Genomic DNA, 12,775 nt, shown 5'->3' with positions numbered 1-12,775 from the left:
AGACACTTATTCTGCCTGTTTACATATCTCTGTATTTGAATACGCGTGCCTATGCCAGTTTCTTTGGCTCTTCGTTGTGTTTACAGCCTAACAGAGTATAGTTACCGGGTAGCTCACGTACAGTGACGCTTGTGAAGATGCATGGGATGTCTTGTCCTGCGACATGCTTGCTCTGCTGTGTTCTTGGCCTCGCCTCGTACGAATACATCACAACGTTCACACTTGAACAATCTCGAATTTGCAGAATCTGTTTAACTCAAAATGACTGTGTTGGCTTTATGTCTCAAATTAATTTGGTGTTGTATTTAACCATGAACATCAGTGGCCACTTATACTGGCTCCACCCAGAGGAACAAACATGAAGAATAGAACAGAGAGTAAACTTCGTTTACGTGGTATATTATGAATGATTCTACCTGTGAAGTGCGGATTTACATACGCCAACTACTAACTGTTCATTATGGTTTGTCTTAAAAATTACGTCGAACTGCCAGGAATATTTGTAACTCTGCTGTTGTAACATAAAAAAATAAGTTAATACTTTTTACACTTTCATCTCTATTATATTTACTTGTTTTCGTCTGCTTCTTTCTAATTTTCTTCCCACAAGATTTGCGTTATATTGTCCTATAACCGTATCATCCACAGTTTTCTGTAATAGTCTTGCCATTTGTCTTTTCTTATGACTAATGTGGGTACAGTCTAAATACTTAAATTGTCAAATTTGTTGTTCTGATTTGTACCAACGATTAATTTCGATTTACGTGGGCATGTTTCAGTTTATTTAGATTTTAATTCTTTGTGACTAAATATTTTAGATAGAGGAAATTTTATCGTCCGTGGAAGGCAGATTGCAACCTGATATCTGTGTTCTCTACTACCAAATGTCATCACTTGAAGTGAGAGTTCACAATTTATCTTCCACAAAACGTTTCGAAAATGACTAATAATCACGCTGAAGAACATCTTTTTGTGAATAACTCAACTATACATTATTTTTCGGAGAGAAACGTCTTTCTGACTGCACTTCCTTATACTGAAATGCGCTGAAAACTTAGCTGTAAGTGTTCAGAATGTTTCACACAGTCTCTCGGGAGATTTCTCAGCAAATTTCTCGTTAATAGCTCACATTTAGCTTGCATTGGAATGACTACTGTGATTACACAGATGCCAGAAATATTTCGCACCCTCTGCACAATTGCAGTATAATAAACTCTGCGCAATATATCGTCCCACGTTCTTTCGAACAGTGTTGCGTAAACTATGTCGCGGTCACTTATGAAGGAGTTCATTATTGTGCTAAACTGAAAATAAAACTCTTGAGGATTATCTCTTATGGATGTTAGCTGTTTTGTTGACCTCTACATTTCAATAACGCCTTAAGAGGCTCTTCGTTCTCTTTCTGAAGTTCTTGCCTGTAGATATCTGAACATGTTCCTTGGCTGTTCGTCTTCGTAATTTTATTTATACCTCAAAGAAAGAATAGGTCGTGACAGGAAAGTATTCTGAACAGGCCAGAATGGTAACAGTTATGGAAAAAAATGCTGTCCTGGCAGGAGTTAGAGTCATGCGCTTTCGTTACAGTGTCAGAGAAGAAACAAGCTGTCATCTGCATGCGTATGGCAACGCTGCTTGCTGAGTCACAGTGGTTATCGCTTTCGGTACGCTGACTAATTGAAACGACTTTCAGTTTTGCCTATCAGAAAGGCGAACTTAAGTGTTGAAACTATAGTGCGACTTGTTGTTGTTGTTGTGGTCTTCAGTCCTGAGACTGGTTTGATGCAGCTCTCCATGCTACTCTATCCTGTGCAAGCTTTTTCATCTCCCAGTACCTACTGCAACCTACATCCTTCTGAATCTGCTTAGTGTATTCATCTCTTGGTCTCCCTCTACGATTTTTACCCTCCACGCTGCCCTCCAATACTAAATTGGTGATCCCTTGATGCCTCAGAACATGCCCTACCAACCGATCCCTTCTTCTGGTCAAGTTGTGCCACAAACTTCTCTTCTCCCCAATCCTATTCAATACTTCCTCATTAGTTATGTGATCTACCCATCTAATCTTCAGCATTCTTCTGTAGCACCACATTTCGAAAGCTTCTATTCTCTTCTTGTCCAAACTATTTATCGTCCATGTTTCACTTCCATACATGGATACACTCCATACGAATACTTTCAGAAATGACTTCCTGACACTTAAATCAATACTGGATGTTAACAAATTTCTCTTCTTCAGAAACGCTTTCCTTGCCATTGCCAGTCTACATTTTATATCCTCTCTACTTCGACCATTATCAGTTATTTTGCTCCCCAAATAGCAAAACTCCTTTACTACTTTAAGTGCCTCATTTCCTAATCTAATTCCCTCAGCATCACCCGACTTAATTAGGCTACATTCCATTATCCTTGTTTTGCTTTTGTTGATGTTCATCTTACAACCTCCTTTCAAGACACTGTCCATTCCATTCAACTGCTCTTCCAAGTCCTTTGCTGTCTCGGACAGAATTACAATGTCATCGGCGAACCTCAAAGTTTTTATTTCTTCTCCATGAATTTTAATACCTACTCCGAATTTTTCTTTTGTTTCCTTTACTGCTTGCTCAATATACAGATTGAACAACATCGGGGAGAGGCTACAACCCTGTCTTACTCCCTTCCCAACCACTGCTTCCCTTTCATGTCCCTCGACTCTTATAACTGCCATCTGGTTTCTGTACAAATTGTAAATAGCCTTTCGCTCCCTGTATTTTACCCCTGCCACCTTTAGAATTTGAAAGAGAGTATTCCAGTCAACATTGTCAAAAGCTTTCTCTAAGTCTACAAATGCTAGAAACGTAGGTTTGCCTTTCCTTAATCTTTCTTCTAAGATAAGTCGTAAGGTCAGTATTGCCTCACGTGTTCCAGTGTTTCTACGGAATCCAAACTGATCTTCCCCGAGGTTGGCTTCTACTAGTTTTTCCATTCGTCTGTAAAGAATTCGTGTTAGTATTTTGCAGCTGTGACTTATTAAGCTGATAGTTCGGTAATTTTCACATCTGTCAACACCTGCTTTCTTTGGGATTGGAATTATTATATTCTTCTTGAAGTCTGAGGGTATTTCGCCTGTCTCATACATCTTCCTCACCAGATGGTAGAGTTTTGTCAGGACTGGCTCTCCCACGGCCGTCAGTAGTTCCAATGGAATATTGTCTACTCCGGGGGCCTTGTTTCGACTCAGGTCTTTCAGTGCTCTGTCAAACTCTTCACGCAGTATCATATCTCCCATTTCATCTTCATCTACATCCTCTTCCATTTCCATAATATTGTCCTCAAGTACATCGCCCTTGTATAGACCCTCTATATACTCCTTCCACCTTTCTGCTTTCCCTTCTTTGCTTAGAACTGGGTTTCCATCTGAGCTCTTGATATTCATACAAGTCGTTCTCTTATCTCCAAAGGTCTCTTTAATTTTCTTGTAGGCGGTATCTATATTACCCCTAGTTAGATAGGCCTCTACATCCTTACATTTGTCCTCTAGCCATCCCTGCTTAGCCATTTTGCACTTCCTGTCGATCTCATTTTTGAGACGTTTGTATTCCTTTTTGCCTGTTTCACTTACTGCATTTTTATATTTTCTCCTTTCATCAATTAAATTCAGTATTTCTTCTGTTACCCAAGGATTTCTACTAGCCCTCGTCTTTTTACCTACTTGATCCTCTGCTGCCTTCACTACTTCATCCCTCAAAGCTACCCATTCTTCTTCTACTGTATTTCTTTCTCCCATTCCTGTCAATTGCTCCCTTATGCTCTCCCTTATGTACTCTTTATTGACGCGGAAGGAAGAAATGTTAGGGCGTAACTCCCTATCAACAATGAGAACATTCGAGACGGATCACAAGCTCTGATGCTCTGGATTTGGGGGAGAGGGGGGGGGGGCAATATTTGAGTTTAAAGGGAGGAGTATAGGAAAGAACTCATGTCTTTTTTCAGGTACTAACGTGACATTCACCTTAATCTTCACGGGAGAAATCTAAATTGGTTGGCGGGACGGGGACTTGAAACTATGTGATGCGCGAGACACTGAGAGATCCGAGTGTATGAATTCGGTTCCAGTGTGTGAATTGTGAGCCATCAAGTAATTTTAAGCACACAGTACCTGCCGTAATAGACTGGTTGAGGCTCCCATAGGGCATGAACGTGACAGAAGTCAGACGTTCCGACATAACAGCAAGGCTGTTTAGGGCGACGAGCATGTTCTACCATGTGCTGTGGTACCGAAGATGGACTTGCGTGGCACAGATTCTCCACATGGCGGCAGATACGTGTTGGCCAATTCGGCACGAGAATGGCTCAAGCGTGCCCTGGTTCATACGACAGTGCTGGTGTCGAGTTTATCACAGTGTTCGATTTATGCAGTAGCCATATTCAGGGCTAACTCAGTATGTTGCTGTCATATGATAGATTAAATCAGTGGTCAGACATTCTGGAAATATTTAATTTGTTCGAGTTATTACTTAAGTGGCAACCGAAACATACTCTGAGTTACTTTTAGCTTACAGATTACGTATGTAGACCACGCCAGAACGTCGTCTAAAAATGTCAGCTGGAAGCGTATTCTGTCCGGATTTAGGTGCTAACTTTATTTTTCAGGTATCGAGTTGCTTGAAAACTTAGCAGCAATCGAACGCACAGAGAACGCTGCAACTGCTTAATATTACTCATTATTATTGGCGGACAAAGCGAGGACGTAAGAGGCATACTAGCACAGACAACGAAGAAATTCTTCGCTAAATACCTCTATTAGCTTCAAATATAGGCCTTAATTTAAGGAAAATGTTTCTGGGTACGTACGCACGCGTATATAGTATTGCATGCAGGTGAATCATGGGAAAAATACATATAGTAATATAGTCCACGATTCACCTGCATGCAATGCTATGTAGACGTAAATATCCAGAAAAACAAGTACACACACATACACACATATAAGAATCGGCGTGTTTGAAATGTGGCGTTGCAGAAGGATGTTGAATATAAGAGGACCAGTAAGAAGTGAAGTCGTTCTGTAGAGGATGGCCGAGGAAAGAAACCAAAACATTGCATTAAAACAAGCGTTCAGTGCATAGTGCTGTGGAATGTGGAAAAAAACCGCAAATTGGCGTTCATAAGAAGAAGAACAACACCAAAAATGCAACAGTAGTGTAATATGTAGGAAATTGTCCACGCAACCTGCCACTGATGATGCCTTGCAGAAAATAAAGGCGAAACGCGTATGGCACTAAAATTGTGTTTTATTCAGTTGCTGTCAGACGGTCCATAAGTAAAAATTATCAATATACCGTAATATTACACGCAACTGAGGAAGACAGGACTACAAAAATTGAAGAGTAAAGGAGTATTTGGAAGACACTGACTAAAAGAAGGTACAAGATGACAGGACGTGTGTTAAAGACATCGGCCAAAACTCCCGTAGTACTAGAGGGAGTGGTAGAGGGTAAAAGCTGTAGGGGGGAGACAGAGATTGCAGTAGATGCAAAACATAATTGACAACGTTGAGTGTAGGTGGTACTCTCAGATGAAGTGTTGGGACAGCAGAGGAAGTCGTGGTGTGCCACGTCAAACCAGTCAGAAGAATAATGAAAACATAAACAAATAAGTTAAGACTTTTTTTCACATTCATATCTGTTATATTTACATATTTTCATCTGTTTCTTCCTGATTTTCTTCCCACAACTATTGCGTTATATTGTCCTTTAGTCTCTTCGTTCACAGTTTTTTGTAATAGTCTTTCCACTTGTCTTTTCTTATGACTTTATCTGCGTCATTTTTGTCGCTTCATTTGAAAGCTTCATCGTTTAGTTTGCATACTACTGCATCTGCTGCAAGTGATCTACTTTCAAATCTGTGTCAGCTTCCGTTTATTTGTCTGTATTAGCTATATACTATCTTCACAGCAAGCAGCTCCCTTTTTTGTAATCTTTGATTGTGCTCTGCGTCCATTTCCTATATCCACACTATTCACTTAAATTCGAATTATCCAGTTTTATTTCAGAATCTCATGGTTTTTTCTTGTTTGTAAGATGTTTAGAAGCAACATAAAAGCTGCATTTCATACAACATTCTTAATGCCGAAACACCACTTCAAATATGTAAACGATTTCTCATGTATGTTTGATATATCTTAATAAATATGCAGCAATTTTACTGGGTATTCTAACTCAGCAAGTGTTTTCCTTGACGACTGTTTCGTTCTTCGTGTTTTGTTGTAGTCTTTTTTCTGAACATAGACTGGCCTCAATTTATATCAGCATCTTCAAGAAACGTATTATACATTTTCTTGTTTACTTTGTGTCAGAAATGAGACAACAGTTTACGAGACCGTTTTAACATTAGTGACTACGGTTAAACGTTAAGCATATGTAAATTTACAAATCTCCGTTATAGACTTTTATGTCTCTTCCTGATAGGTGTCGAGTTAGGAACTATTAATTTAGAGATTGTTCTGACTTCAGAAGAATACTTACGATTTTAATAGTTATTGTCCGAGGAACCCACATTTTCTGCATGGTTTATCCACAATTTATTTTTCTGTGGTGCGCATTAAGTACATCCTAAAATGAAACGGTTTAAATCTCTCGATGAACTTTGTGCCTCCACTATCTATACACTATTCTCAGCTTACTAAACCTAGCAAAATCAACGGAGTCTTGTTTTAATTAATTCTCACAGCATTAACCGCTGAGGAATTCATATCAATTCGCCAGGTAGCCTCTGATATAAAGAGAGTTATAATTTATTTAATCACGAGCTAGTTCTTAAAATTTTCGTTTTTACGCTTGTCTATAAATAACACTTTTCGTTTCTCTTCCTGGACAGCAACTTTTGTACAATCATCCTAGACGAGAGAAATGTTAACTAGAGGGTTATCTTTCTTTCTTACAAACTTTTCAGCTTTTGTTCCTGGCTGTTAATGGTAGTTCTTTTTATTTTAGAAACCATAAATGCAGCCGTGCGTGACTGTGCTCTCGAGGTTTAATCGTCAAATCGAAGTGGTGTGACAAGTTTTTGTGATTAGCGACGATGATTCGCGCAGCAAACGACACAGCTGCATCGTATCGCAGCGTAGATATTTGTTTACACGAATACTTTACTTTGAATCGACTTCTCTATCAGATAATGGATAACTTATCTATCGCGGAAATTGTGGCTAAATGTTAGGCTACGGCCGACACACGACTTTTATCAGGCGTGTGATACGTTATAAGACGAGTTCTGTTTCATTTTTGCACGAAACTGTAGTTCAGTTGGTGAAATTCATGCTCATCGAAAATCACTTACCTTAAATGAGAGAATGGAATGCTATGTTTTAATACAACCATATTTATTGCTCCTCTGTGGAAGCACAATTTGGAAGTTTCTCATACTCTGAATCCGACAACGTGCCGTTCAGCAGGTCGCTGTGTCGTGGATGGCTATGGGGGTGTTTGGTTAAGAACACGGTGCTAGTGTTTGGTTAAGGACACAGTATAATTGCGTAGGCTTTGAAACGTAACAGCTCAATTTTCATAAAATTTCGAAGCTAATTTGGACTGCATGATCAACTGTTATATCATTAGTTGGGCCCAATATAAGCAATTTCGCCTTTTGAGCTCTGTAACGTAATTTTCTACAACTTCTTGTCAAAGTACTTATCAATATTACGTCCATGGTAGGGCCATGTATTGTCAATTCGTTCGATTATAATTAGGGCTTTTCATTTACGAACAATCGTGTAACAAAAGAGATACCAAATGTACTGTGGTTGCAATGGCTGAATCACGTGACGGCTCTGTTCGGCATACTGTCAGGTTGCTATGCTATTGGCTAACATAACAACATCTAATTACCTCGTAATTACTGTAATTCATAATACGAAACCAGATCAACAATGAAAACAGCAACCTAAATGGCTGTTGTATTACACATTGAAATTCTGTTCCCACTAAAAAATAATTTACTCATATTTAAAACAGAAAACATGATAGAAATGTTTGGGATGATGTAGTTTCAGAGTAATTAACAAAAATTAATAAGCACTTTTATCCATTTCACATATTTTTCCATGAAAATAAGAGATATGTAATGGTTCTTGTCTCACGTCCCTTGCATTTTAATGGTTACCACTGGATGATAAGATTTTTTGTAATTATCAACAATTTTAGTAATTGTAATTAGTGAATTAACTGAAGGCAACACAACGTCAGTTCTTAGCAAGAGTACATAAAACCCGCGAGAAATCGTTTGGCTGGTCTACTATGATGTAAGATCTTGAGCAGCACTCTGCGACGTAATACCCTGGTAAATTGTACACCAGAAACACTAACTGACTTTTCACGTTTTTTGAGAACGGTAGTGTTGTCTGGTACATTTTCGCTTAAGAAACATACAAGAAGCATCAGCTGCAGCGAAGCAACACAATGATCATAGGATCTGGTCGACGTTTATTATTTTGAACAAACTGACTTACACACCCACCAAAGTGAAAGAACATTTGTTTCAGGTAGAATTGAAAAAATTAATATTTCATAAAGGAATTTACTTTGAATTATTTTTTGTTAAAAACACACAACGAGGTGGTTACACCGCAGATTATGAAAGTATTCTGGGTATACAGCCGGGTCATATCCTCAAATAAGTGTCACTGAAAGGATAAATATAGCGTTTACCCATCTAGTGACAATTGTTTTATTTGAGAACATGATGTGGCTATACATCTAGACAATTATTACTTTGAAAGGGTCAGATTTTCCAAATAAGGCAATAGGTTCAAGAGATGCTTAAGTCTGCTAGTTTTGTCTAGACATCTCTAACAGCTTGACTGAGAGAAGACAATGGATAAGTGCCTGCGAACATCCTAAAGAGTTCAGGAACTCTCTTACAAGCAGCGAAAAAATGTAAGTTCAAGCTAGTAGTAGAAAGAGGTTAAGAATATCAAGGAAACGTGCTAGGGTTTAGTCATGGAGGGGGAATATCTGAACTACATTGAAGAGCGAAAGAAATCGGTACATCTGCCCGATATCGCGTAGAGCCCCCGCGAGCTCTAAGAAGTGTCGCAATGTCTGAAATGTCTGAAATATTGCTGGAGACAATTGACACCATGAATCATTCATGGCTGTCCATAAATCCGTAAGAGTACGAGCGGGCGGAGATCTTTTCTGAACAGTTCATTTCTGGGAAGTTTGATGGCCAGCGGAAGTGTTTAACTCAGAAGAGTGGTCCGGGAGCCACTCTAGAGCAATCCTGGACGTGTGGGGTGTCGCACTGTCCTGCTGGAATTGCCCAAGTCCGTGGAAAGCACAATGGACACGAGTGGATGCGGGTGATCAGAGGGGGTGCTTGTGTACGTGTGACCTGTCACAGTCGCATCTAGAAGTATCAGGGGTCCCGTATCACTCCAACTGCACACGCCCCTCAACATTACAGACCCTCCACCAGCTTGAACTGTCCCCTGCTGACTTGCAGGGGCCACGGGTTGTTGAGGTTGCCTCCATACCCGTAAATGTCCATCCGCTCGACACAATTTGCAGCGAGACTCGGCCGACCAGGAAACACGTTTCCAATCATGAACAGTCCATTGTCGTTGGTGACGGGTCCAAACGAGGCGCAAAGCTTTGTGTCGTGCAGTCATTAAGGGTACACGAATGAGCCTTCGGCTCCGAAAGCCCATATCGATGATGTTTGTAAATAGCCTTTCGCTGCCCGTATTTTACCCCTGCCACGTTTATTTGACATAGGTGGACAGCTGTCGCCCAGTAAGTTGCTGTACGGTGTCAGCAGAGTGTGGGTGTGTGTGGTGGTGTGGGTGTTGCAGCTGAGCGGGGAGGAGCTGCGCGGGCTGTGGTGCCTGCGCGAGCTGCACCTGGGACAGAACCTGCTGTCGCGGCTGCCCGACGGCGCGTTCGCGCAGCTGCCGGCGCTGCAGAAGCTGTTCCTGTTCGCCAACACGCTGGAGCAGCTGTCGGCGGGCGCGCTGCGCGGCCTCCACAACCTCACCACCCTGCTGCTCAACAACAACCTGCTCCGCGGCTTCGACGGCCGCCTGCTGGCGCACTCGCCCAGCCTGCTCAAGCTGTCAGTACACACTCCGTCCTGCACCGCTGGCTCGCCGGCCGCTAAAGCTGCAGCATGTCGAATAGGGGCATTCCACTCATTCTGCACTACTGGCCATTAAAATTGCTACACCACGAAGATGACGTGCTACAGACGCGAAATTTAACCGACAGGAAGAAGATGCTGTGATGTGCAAATGATTAGCTTTTCTGAGCATTCACACAAGGATGGCGCCGGTGGCGACACCTACAAAGTGCTGACATGAGGAAAGTTCCCAACCGATTACTCATACACAAACACCAGTTGACCGGCGTTGCCTGGTGAAACGTTGTTGTGATGCCTCGTGTAAGGAGGAGAAATGCGTACCATCACGTTTACGACTTTGATAAAGGTCGGATTGTAGCCTATCGCGATTGCGGTTTATCGTATCGCGACATTGCTGCTCGCGCTGATCGAGATCCAATGACTGTTAGCAGAATATGGAATCGGTGGGTTCAGGAGGGTAATACGGAACGCCGTGCTGGATCCCAACGGCCTCGTATCACTAGCAGTCGAGATGGCAGCCATCTTATCCGCATGGCTGTAACGGATCGTGCAGCCATGTCTCGATCCCTGAGTCAACAGATGGGGACGTTTGCAAGACAACAACCATCTGCACGAACAGTTCGAAGACGTTTGCAGCAGCATGGACTATCAGCTCGGAGACCATAGCTGTGGTTACCCTTCACGCTCCACCACAGACAGGAGCTCCTGCCATGGTATACTCAGTGACGAACCTGGGTGCACGAATGGCAAAACGTTTTTTTCGGGTGAATCCAGGTTCTGTTTACAGCATCATGATGGTCGCATCCGTGTTTGGCGACATCGCCGTGAACGCACATTGGAAGCGTGTATTCGTCATCGCCATATTGGCGTATCACTCGGCGTGATGGTATGGGGTCCCACTGGTTACACATCTCGGTCACCTCTAGTTCACGTTGACGGCGCTTTGAACAGTGGACGTTACATCTCAGATGTGTTACGACCCATGGCTCTGCGCTTCATTCGATCCCTGCAAAACCCTACATTTCAGCAGGATAATGCACGACCGCATGTTGCAGGTCCTGTACGGGCCTTACTGGATATAGAAAATGTTCGACTGCTGCCCTGGTCAGGACATTCCCCAGATCTCTCACCAACTGAAAACGTCTGGTCAATGGTGGCTGAGCAACTGGCTCGTCACAATACGCCAGTCACTGCTCTTCATGAACTGTGGTATCGTGTTGAAGCTGCATGGGCAGCTGTACCTGTACACGCCATCCAAGCTCTGTTTGACTCAATGCCCAGGCGTATCAAGACCGTTATTACGGCCAGAGGTGGTTGTTCTTGGTACTGATTTCTCAGGATCTATGCACCCAAATTGCGTGAAGATGTAATCACATGTCAGTTCTCGTACAAAATATTTGTCCAATGAATACCCATTTATCATCTGCATTTCTTCTTGGTGTAGCAATTTCAATGGCCAGCAGTGTACTTTCACAGTATACTAGGATGATATATATATAGTACTACGGTTTGGGGGTAAACAGAATGCAAAATCTCGCACACAGAGCTAGAGTGCGCACAGAATAACATGGCCGATAGACGCCCAATCTGCTGGGCACGCTTGGCAGTGGTGGTGGGATTTGGCGGTAGGTGCTGTAGGGGACATACCGAGCGCCGGAGGGAAGTGCCCCTCTAAACTGAAGCCTACACTCACATCTTTTGTAAATATTAAGTGGGGTCTCTCCACTCCTGCACTTGCACGGTGACCATTCAAAATCTACTCTATGCTCTGCTTTGGTTAGACTCTAAAAAGAACCACTTTGAAAACGCAAAAAAGCTGCAATTTATTTTCGCCTGCCTTGTTAACCGTTTGTAACTTTAAGAGAAGCGTCATGAATGGCGAATTTTGAATGAAACCTATATATCTCTTGTTATCAAGTTAAAATTAGCTTCTTTTGGCGAAACACAGCAGAGTTTACACAATGCCACCTGACTGACAGTTGTGCGAATTGATACGAGATGGAACGGGCACGTGATAACTGTGGTAGAGAAGGCAAGTGGTCGACTGCGGTTTACCGGGAGAATTTTAGGAAACTATGTTTCACCTGTAAAGAAGACCGCATGTAGGCCACTGGTGAGACTTATTCTTGAGTACGGCTCGAGTGTTTGGGATCCGTACCAGGTTAGACTGAAGGAAGATGTTGAAGCGATTTAGAGGCAGCCTGATAGATTTGTTACTGGTCGGTTCAAACACCAAGCAAGTGTTACCGAAATGCTTTGGTAACTCAAATGGGAATCCCTGGAGTGAAGGTGATGTTCTTTTCAAGGAACAGTGCTGAGAAAATTTAGAGAGCTGGCTTTTGAAGCTGAGTGCACAACGACTCTGCTGCCTCCAAGATATATTGCATGTAAGGACCACAAATATAAGACACTACAAATTAGGGCTCATAGGGAGGAATATAGATAGTCGACTTTCCCTCGCTCTAGTTGCGAGTGGAACAGGAAAGGAAATGGCAAGTAGTGGCACACAGGGTACTCTACACCACACACCGTACGGTGGCTTACAGAGTAGCTACGTAGATGTAGATGTAGATACTCTGTAGACGTAACTGCGAGAGAAGTAAGTTTATCAAGTGAGCAACTCACTAATATTAACATCAATAACTAATAAAAGAAGCACATT

At 42.1% G+C, this 12,775-nt stretch overlaps 1 protein-coding gene across 1 annotated transcript in view; it reads left to right on the top strand.

Annotated features, from left to right (window-relative positions):
- LOC124711925 (carboxypeptidase N subunit 2) overlaps window positions 1-12,775 on the top strand; it is a 158,632-nt gene that overhangs the window by 95,366 nt on the left and 50,491 nt on the right. The window contains exon 8 of the mRNA XM_047242182.1: window positions 9,830-10,089. Coding sequence (XP_047098138.1) covers window positions 9,830-10,089 — 260 coding nt within the window. The remainder of the gene's footprint in view (window positions 1-9,829; window positions 10,090-12,775) is intronic.

Source organism: Schistocerca piceifrons, chromosome 8 (assembly GCF_021461385.2).
Source record: "Schistocerca piceifrons isolate TAMUIC-IGC-003096 chromosome 8, iqSchPice1.1, whole genome shotgun sequence".
Taxonomy (NCBI): domain Eukaryota; kingdom Metazoa; phylum Arthropoda; class Insecta; order Orthoptera; family Acrididae; genus Schistocerca; species Schistocerca piceifrons.
This window is presented reverse-complemented; position numbering and strand designations above follow the sequence as displayed.